This window comes from Balaenoptera borealis (assembly GCF_965194805.1).
Source record: "Balaenoptera borealis genome assembly, chromosome: X".
Taxonomy (NCBI): domain Eukaryota; kingdom Metazoa; phylum Chordata; class Mammalia; order Artiodactyla; family Balaenopteridae; genus Balaenoptera; species Balaenoptera borealis.
Genome location: NC_138881.1, coordinates 64,259,814 through 64,274,905, shown reverse-complemented (window position 1 = coordinate 64,274,905; position 15,092 = coordinate 64,259,814). Strand labels below are relative to the sequence as shown.

At 36.3% G+C, this 15,092-nt stretch overlaps 1 protein-coding gene across 6 annotated transcripts in view; it reads left to right on the top strand.

The window, feature by feature from the left end:
* Nucleotides 1-15,092, top strand: part of ATRX (ATRX chromatin remodeler) — a 242,920-nt gene that overhangs the window by 119,467 nt on the left and 108,361 nt on the right. For all 6 annotated transcript variants that reach the window (XM_082376914.1, XM_082376916.1, XM_082376915.1 and 3 more), the window contains 2 exons: nt 2,011-2,113; nt 3,460-3,678. In XM_082376914.1, coding sequence (XP_082233040.1) covers nt 2,011-2,113; nt 3,460-3,678 — 322 coding nt within the window. The remainder of the gene's footprint in view (nt 1-2,010; nt 2,114-3,459; nt 3,679-15,092) is intronic.

Below are 15,092 nucleotides of genomic sequence, written 5' to 3'. Positions count from 1 at the left end.
CTATCATTAACTCTGAATTCTTTTTCAGGCAGATTGCCTATCTCCACTTCACTTAGTTGTTCTTCTGGGGTTTTATCTTGTTCCTTCGTCTGGAACATGTTTCTCTGCCATCTCATTTTGTCGATCTGTGTTTGTGTTCTCTGTTCCCCAGACTGCAGGATTGTAGTTTGTCTTGCTTCTGGTGTCTGCCCTTTGGTGGGTGAGGTTGATCCAGGGACTTGTGCAGGCTTCCTGTTGGAAGGGACTGGTGCCTGCCCACTGGTGGGTGGAGCTGGGTCTTGTCCCTCTGATGGGCAGGGCCATGTCAAGGGGTGTGTTTAGAGTCGGCTGTGGGCTCAGGGGGACTTTAGGCAGCCTATCTGCTGATGGGTGGGGCTGTGTTCCCACTCTGTTGTTTGTTTGGCCTGAGGCATCCTAGCACTGGAGCCTGCAGGCTGTTGGGTGGGGCCAGGCCTTGTTGCCAAAACGGAGACCTCTGGGAGAGCTCTCGCTGATGAATATTCCTTGGGGCCTCCGCCACCAGTGTCCTTGCCTCCCACAGTGAGCCATAGCTGACCCCCACCTCCCCAGGCGACCCTCCAAGACCCACAGGTTCATCTGATCCAGTCTCCTATGGAGTCACTGCTTTGCCCTGTGGCCCAGTGCACATGAAACCTTGTGTGCGCCCTCCAAGAGTGAAGTCTCTGTTTCCCCCAGTCCTGTGGAGCTCCTGCACTCATGCCCCGCCGGCCTTCAAAGCCAGATGCTCTGGGGTCTTCTCCTACTGATGTCAGATCCTCAGGCTGGTGAGCTTGATGTGGAGCTCAGAAGTCTCACTCCTGTGGGAGAACCTCTGTGATATATTTATTTTCCTGTTTGCCGGTCCCCCTCCCAGCCAGTACAGGATTTGATTGTATGGCAAAAGCACCCCTCCTCCTGTCTCAATTGTGGCTTCTTTGTCTTTGGATGTAGAACATCTTTTTTGGTAGTTTCCAGTTTTTCTTGTTGATGGTTGTTCAGCAGTTAGCTGTGATTTTGATGTTTCTGTGAGAGGAGGTGAGCTCAAGTCCTTCTACTCCGCCATCTTGTCTCTTCCCTCATACCTAAATCCTAGAGTACATTTCTAAAAGTGACATTGTTGGGTTAAAGTTTTGCAATTTTAGGACTTTTCATATATATTTTCACACTGTCTTATAGAAGTGAATTTTTTCTTCCCCCAGCAGAATATGTAAATAGCCATTTCCTCACTCTTTCAACAATAAAACAATGAGCAGTCTATTAACTAGAATGTATATCTTAGGGGAACTACAATCCATTTTGAGTTAATTTTTCTATATGGTGTAAGATAGGGGTCCAGATTCATCCTTTCGAATGTAGATACCCAGTTGTGTGAGCACCATTTGTGAAAAGACTGTTTTCCGTATTGCATTGTCTTGACCTCCTTGTGGAAAATCAATTGGCCATAAACATAAAGTTTTATTTCTGGACTCTCATTTCTCTTCCATTGATCTGCATGTCTATCCTTTATGCCAGGAACATACTGTCTTGATTAATGTAACTTTGTATACCAATTCCTAAGCACAAAAATACATTTCTCACCACAAATTGTTGTTACTGTTTTTGTTTTAATTTGTGTGAGCTGATATGAAGAAAATCATATCTAAGTTTTGTAATCTGTTTTTTTTTAATTTAAAGAGATGGTGAATATTTTTCATGTGTATATTGGCCATTTATATTTCTAAAGGCCCTCCTTCCATCTTATTACTCATATGCTAAACCTCCCCCTTGAATAACTTAAAATGTCGATTGGATTTCTGTTTGATTTTTTTTTAATCTTTATTTTTTTGATCACTGGATTTCAAATTAAGGGTTCTCCTTTTTGAACCTAGTGAAGGTTTTTTTGACTCTTTGTTTTTTCCTTTATCTTTTTTAGGAATGTACACACAGGTAAAGCAGTTCTAAAATAGTTCATAATTTACTTAAGGAAATTCATCGTGAAGTATTTTATTTTGCATTTTAAATATTCTTTAGGTCTGCAAAGAAAGCAGAGTTGGAAGAAAATCAGCGAAGTTATAAACAGAAAAAGAAAAGGCGACGCATTAAGGTTCAAGAAGATTCTTCCAGTGAAAACAAGGTAGTAAATAATGAGATTTACTGTGTGCGCTTGGAATTATAACTGGTACAGTAGACCATAGTAAATATGTTATTACATCTTCTGCATTCCATTCATTAGTTAAATTCTACTCATTTATTTACATTTTAAATTTTGTGGAAGAATTGACTTACTGAATGTATAAATATGCAGAAGTATTAACTTTGATATATTATCAATTTTTTTCTTTTCCTTAACTGAATCTAATGGAAGTTTTAAGCTGTTCTAATTCATTATTTACATTCTTAGGGCTATAGAATTGATGTGAAGTATTCTGTCTGAAGACATAAAACATAATGACTCATATGTGATTAAATTTCTTTTACCAGTGAAGTCAGTCAATTTAAGTTTCTTGTACAATATATAAGCAGAATTATTTAGAGTACAAGTTCTCTGTAATGTTTTGTCAATCCTATTCTCTTTTGGGGGGAGTTCATTTTTTTAATGAACCTTTTAACCATTTCTAACGTGCAATTCAGTGGCCTTAATTACATTTATAATTGGGAACTCTGTACCCCTTAAATGGTAACTCTGATTCCCACCTATCTGCAGCCCCTCGTAACATCTAATTCTAATTTCCGTGTCTATGAATTTGCCTGTTTTAGGTATCTCATACAAATGGAATCACACAGTATTTGTCCTTTTGTGTCTGGCTTCTTTCATTGACATAATGTTTTCACGGTTTATCCATGTTGTAGCATGTGTCAGAATTTCCTTTCTTTTTAAGGCTGGATAGTATTCCATTGTATGTATATATCACTTTGTGTTTATCCATGCATCTGTTGATGGGTGTTTGGGTTGTTTCTACCTTTGGCTATTTTGAATAATGCTGCTGTGAACGCGGGCGAGTCCCTGTTTTTAATTCTTTTAGTTATAATCTGAGAAGTGGAATTGCTGGATCATATGGTAATTCTGTGTTTAACTTTTTGAGGAACTGTCACACTGTTTTCCCAATGCACCAACCTTCCAGTTTTTCTACATCCTCACCAACACTTTTTATTTTCTGTTTTTTTTTTAATAGCCATCCTAATGGGTGTGAGTTAGTATCTCATTTGTGGTTTTGATTTAAATTTCCCTAATAACAAGTGATGTTGAATATCTTTTTATGTGCTTATTGGACATTTCTATGTCTCCTTTGGAGAAATGTCTGTTCAGTCCTTTGCCTCCTTTTTAGGGTTGTTTTTTAATACTCTTCTATATTACAAAGTATAATTCTGAAGCTTTTCAGTACGTTTTCTTCCACCTTTTCTTGGTATGTTAATTGGAATATCAAGTGGACAAATTAGAAAACTTTATAGTATTAACCTTTGATCATTTAAATTCCATAGAGTAATTCTGAAGAAGATGATAAAGAAGAAGATGAAGAAGAAGAAGAAGAAGAAGATGAAAATGATGATTCCAAGTCTCCTGGAAAAGGCAGAAAGAAAATTCGAAAGATTCTTAAAGATGATAAACTAAGAACAGAAACACAAAATGCTCTTAAGGAAGAGGAAGAGAGACGAAAGCGTATTGCTGAGCGTGAGCGTGAGCGAGAGAAATTGAGAGAGGTAAACCAATTTTTATTTATGATTTTTTAAAATATATGACCTTCATAGATTCATAGATATACTTCAGTATTTCAAGAATAGGATGTTGTAATCAACCACAGATTTTTAGTTATAGTTACTTTTTCCTATTAGCAATATTTTATGCAACTTATAAATCTTCATTAGGTTATATGAATTAGGTACAGGAAAGAGTTGAGATTCTTGATCACCAGAGTGATTGTGTTTTATTTGGAGTAGAAAAATGTTAAGAGGTTATTGCTTAAATCCATAAAGCATTTCAATTTTTTGAATAAACTTTTTCTTGTAAAAAATTTTAAGCACAGGTACAGGCAGAAGGAATAGTGTTATAAACCTTCATGTATCCATTACCCAGCTCCAACAATTACTAACACGTGGCCAGTTTTGTTTAATCTATTCTTTTGCCTTCAGATTATTTTGGAGAAGTCTCGGAAATCATATCATTTTGTTTATATGTAGTTCAGAATATATTGTTGAAAGATAAGGACTTTTTAAACATTACCACAGTGCCATTATTACACTTAAACTTTAACAATAATTCCATAATATCATCAAATATCCAGTTAAAATTCAAAATTCTTTCATTTTCCTCACAAACATAATAGTGGTTTTGAAAATAGTTGGTGTGAATTAGGATCCTAAGAAAGTCTCACTACATATTGCGTTGCATTTGGATACTTATGTTTATGTTTATCCTTAAGCTAATACCACACTGTCTTGATTACTGTAACCTTATAGTAAGTCTTGAAATCAGATACTGTAACTTCTACAACTTTGTTCTACTTTTTTATTTATTTATTAAAAATTTAATTAATTTATTTATTTATGGCTGCGTTGGGTCTTCATTGCTGCGCGCAGGCTTTCTCTAGTTGCGGTGAGCGGGGGCTACTCTTCGCTGCAGTGCGCGGGCTTATTGTGGTGGCTTCTCTCGTTGCGGAGCAGGGGCTCTAGGTGCGTGGGCTTCAGTAGTTGTGGCACATGGGCTCAGTAGTCGTGGCTCGCGGGCTCTAGAGCACAGGCTCGGTAGTTGTGGCACATGGGCTTAGTTGCTCCGCAGCATGTGGGATCTCCCCGGACCAGGGCGCGAATCTGTGTCCCCTGCCTTGGCAGGCGGATTCTTAACCACTGCTCCACCAGGGAAAACCCTGTTCTACTTTTTTAGAGTTGTTTTGGCTCTACTCAATTATTTGCATATTGTTTAGTATCCTCTTGTCAATTTTTATCAAGAATCTTCCTGGAACTTTTATTGGGATTGTGTTGGATATTTAGATTAGTGACATCTTAACAGTATTTTGTTTACTGTTACATAAATATAGTATATTTCTCCATTTATTTAGTGCTCCTTTTATTTCTCTTAGCAACGTTTTATGCTTTTCATTGTACAAACCTAGCACATATTTTGCTAAATTTATCCCTAAGTACTTTATATTTTCTGATGTCATGGTAAATGAAATTTCAAGTGATTTAAAGACCTTGTGTTCTGTGACCTTGCCAAATTCTCTTACGAGTTCTAGTAGCTTTTTTTGTAGATTCCTGAGGATTTTCTACATATTCAGTCATGTTGTCTATACACAGAAACCATTTTATTAATTTCTTTCAAATTTATTGTTCATTTCTGTTTTTAAATTATAAAAGGATAGTTAATTTTTTCAAATGTTTTTCTTTTTATAAGTTTCTTTCTTTCTTTTTGGCTACGTTGGGTCTTCGTTGCTGCACGCAGGCTTTCTCTAGTTGCGGCAAGCGGGGGCTACTCTTTGTTGCGGTGCACGGGCTTCTCCTTGCGGTGGCTTCTCTTGTTGCGGAGCATGGGGTCTAGGGCACGCGGGCTTAGTAGTTGTGGCTCATGGGCTCTAGAGTGCAGGCTCAGTAATTGTGGCCCATGGGCTTAGTTGCTCCGCAGCATGTGGGATCTTCCCAGACCAGGGCTTAACCCGTGTCCCCTGCATTGGCAGGCAGATTCATAACCACTGTGCCACCAGGGAAGCTGTCAAATGCTTTTTAATGTATCTGGTGATCTAGAAAATTAGTCTTGCGTTGCTAGAATAAGCCTTGCTTGGTCATGGCATATTACTCTTTTTATATATTGTTGTGTTTCTTTTGCTATTTTGTTTCAACAGGAGTTTTACCTCACTGTTAAGGAGACATGTTGGTTTGTAAATTTCTTTTCTTGTAATATCTTTCTGGTTTTGCTATCACAGTAATACTGTTCTCATGTAAAATGAGTAGGGAAGTGCTCTATCTCCTCTGTCTTCTTAAAAGAATGTTTGTAAGATAGATATTATTTCATTCTTAAATGTTGGATAGAATTCTCCAGTGAAGCTATTGGTCTGATGTTTTCTGAGTTTTTAGAAAATTTTAAACAGATTCAGTTACTTTAATAAATGTAGGGCTATTTAGACTTATCTCTTTCTCCTTAGGTCTGTTTTGGTAAATTTTGTGTTTAAGGAATTTGTCCATTTCATTTATGTAGTCTAATTTATTTATTTATTTTTAATAAATTTATTTATTTATTTTTGGCTGTGTTGGGTCTTTGTTTCTGTGCGAGGGCTTTCTCTAGTTGCGGCGAGTGGGAGCCACTCTTCATCGCGGTGCTCGGGCCTCTCACTATCGTGGCCTCTCCCGTTGCGGAGCACAGGCTCCAGACGCACAGGCTCAGTAGTTGTGGCTCATGGGCTTAGTTGCTCCGCGGCATGTGGGATCTTCCCAGACCAGGGCTCGAACCCGTGTCCCCTGCATTGGCAGGCAGATTCTTAACCACTGCACCACCAGGGAAGCCCTGTAGTCTAATTTATTGATGTAAATTTGTTCACAGTATTCCCTTATTAAGTTTTTTGTGTTTTGTAGGTGCTGTCATGATATCTCATCTTTCATTTGTGTTATTGATAATATGTCTTTTTTTTTTTCTTGATTAGTCTCTTCAGAGGTTTAGCAATTTTACTATCTTTTCAAAAACACCAGCTTTGGATTTAATTTCCTCTGTTGTTTCACCTTTTTCTAATTCATTGGTTTCCGTTCTATTTTTATGTTATCACTCTTTCTTTGGGTTTAATTTGCTTTTTTGCTAGCTACTTAAGGTGAATTTTGGATCTTGCTCCTTTTTTAATATATACATTTAAAGGTATAAAGTTCCCCACTCTGCATAGTGTTTTAAATGCTGCAGTGTATGAATTTTGATATTTTGTGTTTTCCTTTTACTCTGTTCAGATCTTTTCTGTTTTTCTTATGGCCCAGAAAATGATGTATCTTTTTGAATGTTCCATGTATATATTCTGCCGTTGTGGGGTGAAATATTCTATAAATTTCAATTAGGTTATGGTGGTTTATTACATTCAGGTCCTGTATATCTTTTTTTTTTTTTAAGTTAACACTTAAAAAAAAATGTTTATTTAGGCTGCGCCAGGTCTCACTTGTGGCATGTGGGATCTTTTTTTTTTTTTTTTTTTTTTTAGTTGCGGCATGTGGAGTCTTAGTTGCAGCATGTGGACTCTTAATTTGCAGAATGTGGACTTCTTAGTTTTGGTATGCAGAGTCTTAGTTGCAGCAGGCGAACTCTTAGTTGTGGCATGCATGTGGGATCTACTTCCCCGATCAGGGATCGAACCTGGGCCCCCTGCATTGGGAGTGTGGAGTCTTATCCACTGGACCACCAGGGAAGTCCCAGGTCCTGTTTATCCTTAATGATATTTTGTCTCATATTGACAGAGCAGTGTTGAGGTCTTCAACTATAATTGTCGATTTGTCATTTTCTCATTGCATTTGTCTCAGTTTTTTGCTTATAATTTGTTGTTAGGTACATGTACATGTAGGATTGTTATGCCTTTCTTGTGAATTGACCCATTATCAATGAGTAATGTCCCCTTTTACCTCTGGTGATTTTTCACCATCTGAAATCTACTCTATGTGATGATAGTATAGTCACACCATCTTTCTTTTCAAGCATTTTACTATGAAAAGTTCCAACGTACTGCAAGGTTTACAGAATTTCACAGTGATTTCCCATAAACTCAGGTCCTAGATTTTTCTGTTAACATTTTACTATACTTGGTTTGTTACATTCCTATTTATCTACTAATCTCTCTATCCATCATTATATTTTTTTATGCATTTCAATGTTAATTGCAGACATCATTTAACTTAGCCTAAATGCTTTAGCTTGCATGTCATTAGCTAGAATTCATATTTATTTAAAATTTTTCTTTTTATGTAAAATTTATTTTGAGTGAAATGTACCAATCTTAAGTGTACATTTGCTTTTGACATACCATGGAATGCACACATCTACTGTATGTATTTTTGTGGTTTTCTTCAGCTTGGCTTTTTTCCTTTTACTTAATGTTTTGAGAGTGTTCTGTCCTCCCTAGGTTGTGTCTGCTCTTAACTGTGAAACAACTTATCTGTTGAATGGATGTACCACTGTCAATCCTCCCCTCCCCAAATCTTCTTTTGAGGTACAGTTAGTTGTTCCAACATTTTCACTATATTGGAGTATCCTGTTACATATTGGCATGACTTATTTTGTTTGCACTTCTTTGGGTTCTTTTAAAAATATTTTTACTATTTTTACCATTTTTAAGTACACAGTTCAGTGAAATACATGTTGTGTAACCATCATCACCATCCTTTTTCATTATCCTAAACAGAAACTGTGTACCCATTTAACAATAAATTCCCATTCCCCCTTCTCCCTAGTCTCTTGTAACCTCTCTTCTACTTTCTGTCTCTATGAATTTGCCTATTCTAGGTACCTCATATGAGTGGAATCATTCAGTATTTGTCCTTTTCTGTCTGTCTTAGTTCACATGGCAGAATGTTTTCAAGATTCATTCATGTTATATCAACTGTCAGAATTTAATTTCTTTTTAAGGATGAACAGTATATTCTATGCATATACAACATTTTGTTTATTCATTTATCTGTTGATGGATACTTAGGTTTCTTCCACTTTTTGGCTATTGTGAATAATGGTGCTTTGAACATGGATGTACAAATATCTCTTCAAGTTCCTGCTTTCCAGTCTTCTGGGTATATATACAGAAGTGGAATGGTGGAACATATGGTAATTCTTGATGTATTTTTTGAGGAATCACCACAGTGTTTTCCACAACAGCTGCACCATTTTATATTTCCACCAGCAATGCATACAGGTTCCAATTTCTCTACATCTTTACAATATTTCTTTTCTTTTTCTTTCTTTTCTCTTCTTTCTTCTCTGCCCCTCCCCCCCTTTTGTAATAGCCAACCTAATGGTTGTGAAGTGGTATTTCATTATGGTTTTGATTTGCATTTCCTTAATGACTAATGATGTTGATCATCTTTTCATGTGCATATTGCCCATTTGTATATTTTTGGAGAAATGTCTATTCAAATCCTTTGCACATTTTAAAATTGTGCTTTTTTTTGTTATTGTTGTAGGGGTTCTTTATATATTCTGGATATCAATCTCTTATCATATATGTAATTTGCAAATATATTCCCCCATTTTGTGGATTATCTTTAATTCTATTGATAAGTATCCTTTGCATAAAAGTTTGAAATTTTGATGAAGTCCAATTTATCAATTTTTTTCTTTCATTGCCTGTGCTTTTGATGTTTTATTTAAGACATCATTGCCAAATCCTTTGTCATGACAGTTTCTTTCTTTGCCATTTTGTATAATCCTGTTAATAATGCTGTTGAATTTGGTTTGCTAGTACTTTGTTGAGGAGTTTTGAATCTATATTAATAGAGAATCTGTAGTTTTCATATAGTTTATTTGTCTGAATTTTGAATCAAGGTAATGCTGGTCTCATTGAATGAATTAGAAAATATTCCCTCATCTTCAGTTTTCTAGAAGAGTTTGAGAAAAATTGTCATTAATTATTTTTTAAATGTTTGGTAAAATTCACCAGGGAAGCCCATCGGGCCCTAGGCTTTTTTCTTTGTTGGAAGTTTGATTACTGATTCAGTGTTCTTAACTAGTTTAACAGTCTGTTCAGATTTTGTTTTCTTCATGAGTCTGATCTGGTGGTTTGTGTTTCTAGGAATTTTTCCATTTCATCTATGTTATCCATTTTGTTGTACAGTTGTTCATAGTATTCTTTCATAATTATTTTTATTTCTGTAAAATTGCTAGTAATGTCATCACCTTTATTTCAGATTTTAATAATTTGAATCCTCTTTTTGTTTTACTCATTCTAACTAAAGATTTGTGAATTTTATTCTTTTCAAAGAACCAACTTTTGATTTTGTTGATTTTCTCTTTTTCTAGTGTCTGTTTTATTTCTGTCTGCTCTAATCCATATTATTTCCTTCCACCTGCTAGCTTGGGTTTAGTTTGCTCCTCTTTTTCTACTTCTTTAAGGTGTAAAGTTAAGTTCTCAATTTGTGATCTTATTTCCTTTTTAATGTGTGTGTTTACCACTATACATTCTCCACTTAGCACTTCTTTTGCTGAATCCCACAGGTTTTAGTATTTTGTGTTTTCATTTTAATTTGTCTGAAGGTATTTTCTAATGTCCCTTGTGGTTTCTTATTTGACCTATTGGTTATTTAAGAGTATCTTGTTTAATTTATGCATATTTGCATTTTTCCCATTGTCCTTTTGTTATTGATTTCTAGTTTAATTCCACTGTGATTGGAGAAGATAGTTTTTTTATGATTTTATTTATTTACTTATTTTTTAAGAGGTCAGTAAAACCTTTCATTTTATTTTTTTTTATTGAAGTATAGTTGATTTTTATGATTTTAATCTTCTAAAATTTATTAAGGCTTGTTTTGTGCCCTAACATGTGGTCTGTCCTTGAGAAGTTCCATGTGTACTTGAGAAAATTCGTACTCTGCTGTTGTTGAGCTGAGTGTTCTGTGTGTTAGGGCTAATTGGTTTACAGGGTTGTTCAAGTTCTGTGTTTCCCTGTTGATCTTTAGTTGGCTTGTTCTATGCATTATTGAAAGTAGAGTGTGATGTCTCCAAACTATTATTGTAGAACAGCCTATTTCTCCTTGCAATTCTGTCAGTGTTTGCTTCATATAATGTGGGACTCTGTTTTGGGTGCAGTTATGTTTATGATTGTTATATCTTTTTGATTAATTTACTCATCTGTTAATATATATATTTTTTGCCTTTTGTAATTGTGTTTGACTTAAAGTCTATTTGTCTGATGTTTATATAGCCATCCCAGCCTTCTTAGTTGCTGTTTACATGGAATATCTTTTACCATTCTTTCACTTTCAACCTATTTGTGTCTTTTGATTTAAAGTGAGTCTTTTGTAGACAACCAATATTTGGATCATTTTTAATCAATTTTAGCATTCTGTGCCTTTTGATTGGGGGTTTAATCCATTATATTTTAAGTAAGTACTGATGAGTAAGGATTTACTTCTTCCATTATGCTATATTTTATATGTCTTACTGCTTTTTTGCTCATCATTTCCGCCATTGCTTCCCTTTTTGTTTGTTTGTTTATTTCATTTTTTGCAGTGACACATTTTGATTCCCATCTCATTTTCTTTTGTGTATCATATGTAGATATTTTCTTTGTGGTTAACATGGGATTACATATAGCATCCTAAAGTCATAATGATGTAGTTTAAATTGAATGAACTTGACCTCAGTCATGCACATAAATCATAGTCTTTTACAGCCCCATTCCCCCCTGTATATAATTCATGTCACAGATTTTGTTTTTATACATTTTATGCCCCAATAACATATTTATAATTACTTTTTATGGTTTTGTCTTTTAAATCCTATAGAAAGTAAACCTGGGGTTACAAACCAAAATTACAATAATACTGGGTTTTATATTTGACTGTGTATCTTTTCCATACATCTTTAGTTCTTTATACATCTTTGAGTTACTATATAGCATTTTTTTCATTTCAACCTGAAGGCTTCCCTTTAGCATTTCTTGTAGGGTAGGTCTATTTTTAATGAACTCTCTCAGTTTAGGAATGTCTTGATTTCTCCCTCTATTTTGAAGGATACTTTTGTTTGATATAAGATTCTCAGCTGACAGTTGTTTTCTTTCAATACTTTAAAATATATTATTGCACTGCCTTTTGGCCTTCAAGTTTCTGATGAGAAATAAGCTGATAATGTTATTTATGATCCCTGTATGTGACAAGTCTCTCTTGCTACTTTCAAGATTCTCTCTTTCTTTGTACTTTGAAGTTCTGATTATAATGTGCTTAGTCTGGGTCTCTTTTAGTTTATCTCACTTCAAGTTTGTTGTGCTTCTTGGATTTGTAGATCCTGGCCTTTACTCAGATTTGGGGAGTTTTGGCCATTATTTCCTCAAATAACCTTTCTGCCCCTATTTTTCTTCTTCTTCTTGGACTCTGATAATGTATATATTGATCTGCTTGATGATGTCCTACAAGTCCCTTGGTCTCTCACTTTTCTCAATTCTTTTTTCTTTCTGCTCCTTAGCCTTGATAATTTCAGTTGGCATCTTCATGTTTGGTAATTTTCTGCCTGCTTATATCTGAATCCTTTTTGAATTTTTAATTTCACTTATTGCCTTTTTCAGTCCCAGATTTTCTGTTTGACACCTTTTTATAATTTCTGCTTTGTTGATAGTCCCATTTTGTGCCTACATTGTTTTCCTGATTTCCTTTAGATTGTCCACAGTTTCCTTTGGGTTTTTGAACATATTTTAAGACAGTTACTTTAATGTCTTTGTCTAATAAGTCCGTTGTTGGGGACTTATCAGGGATGGTTAAACGTTGTCTTATTTTGTTTTTTTGAATGGGCCATGTTTTCCTGTTTCATTGTTTGGTTTGTGGGTTTTTTTTTTTAATGGCTGAGTTGGGTCTTCGTTGCTGCGTGCGGGCTTTCTCTAGTTGCGGTGAGCAGGGGCCACTCCTCGCTGCGGTGCGCAGGCCTCTCACTGTGGTGGCCTCTCTTTGTTGCGGAGCACGGGCTCCAGGCGCGTGGGCCTCAGTAGTTGTGGCACGTGGGCTCAGTAGTTGTGGCTCGTGGGCTCTAGAGCGCAGGCTCAGCAGCCATGGCGCACAGGCTTAGTTGCTCCGCGGCATGTGGGAATCCTCCCGGACCAGGGCTCGAACCCGTGTCCCCTGCATTGGCAGGCAGATTCCCAACCACTGCGCCACCAGGGAAGTCTCGTGGGGTTTTTTTAAGTTGCAAATTGGACATTTGGCTATTATAATGCAGTAACTCTGGAAATTAAGTTCTCTCCCTTCCCAAGGATTTGCTGTATTTTTTTTTCTTTAGTTGTCATAGTCTGATTGATATGAGACTCTCCCCGTTTATTTTTGCAAAGTTTGTTTATTGTTTTGCATCATTACTGAATGCTCTTTTCCTTTCACTAATGTTCTGTTAATGTTTTGAAAGAGATTTCCTTGAATACCTGATCTTTTCCAGTCTTTGTAGATTGGCTCTGTACTGGGGCACTCCTTCAGTACTTAACTAGACTTGCAATGAAGCTAAAGGATCACTCTGAGGTTAAAACTTAAGGTCTTCTCAGGTTTTTTCTGAGCATGTTTCTTACCTGGGCATACACTTGGTTTTAAAATTCTTCTGTCTGTTTTGCTGGTTTTGAATGTCCTAAATTCCAAGAGTCTCATCCTAGCTTCGTCTCTGGGCCTTAGGTGGTCAGTTGTATGTCTCCACCTATAATGTCTTGGCCCTGACATCTGTGGGTTTATAGTTGCCTTGTAACTTTTTTTTTTAAGCATTTTTTTCTGTTTTCTCCCATCAGAATTTCAAGTTAGGTGAAACAATGATAAAAGTTTTATGTCATTCCTTTGGTTATCCCCAGGCAGGTTATAATAGATATACACAATAATTTGCAAATAATTTCTGCTGTGCTCCCTCTAGTTTGAGGGAGGAAACTGTCAACCAGGCTGCTGCTGCTTCAAGAATAAGACCATCACCTCACTAGGAGGTAGTGGGGTAAGGGCAAGTAAAAATACCATAAAACTTTCCTACCATTTTAAAGATGGCCTTTCTCTGGTCTCTACTGAATGCCCTGAGTTATGCATGAAGAGTATACTCTACCTTGTTTAAACTTGAATGCCTTCCAGACCTATATGATCAATGGGAACTATTTAGCTCACAACATCTTGGTCACACTTTGTCTGACTTTGTGGAGTTTTACTCCTCATGTGCATTTTAATATTCAGTTAAGACAGTGACTCCCATTTTGATTTCTGGAGGTCTTCTTGTATAGTCCTTTTCTCTCTGTAGTTCTCTGTAGTTTCTCTCTGTGGCTTTTCTAGCCATCTCAGCTTGACCTCTGTCTTTCCAGCTCAGCACAACTCCAGTGTTCTGCTTTGGATACCCTCGATTCTGGAATGTGCCTTCAGGCAGCAGTCAAGGGGGAATAGGGCCCTCCTTGTTGGTTTTGCTTCTCTCAGGTATCAGTGTCCTGCTGGTGCCTGTTATTCAAAGTACAAAAATGTTAGTTTCGTATATTTTGTCTACTTTCCTAATTGATTACAGCAGGAGGGTAAATTTGGTCCCTAGTACTCCATCATGCATTGTGTTCCTTAATCTCTATCAGCAGAAATGGGGCTCAGCCTTTTCAGTATGTTGCTTAAATGGTTTTGTTTTCATTTTTTCTTTTCCTTTTTCAATTCAGACATGGGATACATTTCATGTCCTTATTTATTATTCTTTGCTATAGCTTAATTTATCATTTCTCCTAAGTTCTCCCATTTCATTACTATTATTAGTTATATAAACTTTACTTAAATTGTACCTTGAGTGCATAAACACATACACTTAATCACTAATAAGTAGACAGTTTCTTTATAAATTGTCTTCTCCTCCATTCAGGATGAAGATTCACTAATCTCCCATCCTGAAGATAGTGCTTAATAGCTAAAATATCACTTATGAACATATGGTTCAAAATTCTTAAAGCCTTGTATATTAGTTTACTACTGTGCATTAAAAAATTACCACAAGCTTAGCTTAAAACAAGACAAAGTTATTATCTCACAGGTCTGTAAGTCAGGAATTTGAGAGTGGCTTAGCTGAGCGTGGTCTACTGGGTTGTCTGCTCAGTGTCTCACCAAGTTGAAATTAAGATGTTAGCCAGAGCTGCAATTTTCATCTAAGACTTTGTTGTTTTCTAGCTCACATATTGGCAGAATCCAGTTCCTTGTGATTGTAGCAGTGAGGTCCTTAGCTACTAGAGACTTCTCTCCACAGTATTGCAGTTTGCTTGTCTTGGAGACCAGAAGAGAGCATCTCTTACCCTTTGGTCTTTTAAAGGGCTTACCTTGATTAGGTCTGGCTCACCTAGGAGAATGTCCCTTTTGATTAAACCAAACCCAGCTGATTAGTGGCCCAATTATGGGAATGATATCTCATCATAGTTACAGATCTCAGTCACACTCAAGGGGATGGGATTATACCAGAGGGTGGGAATCTTGGAGGCCATTTTAGGATT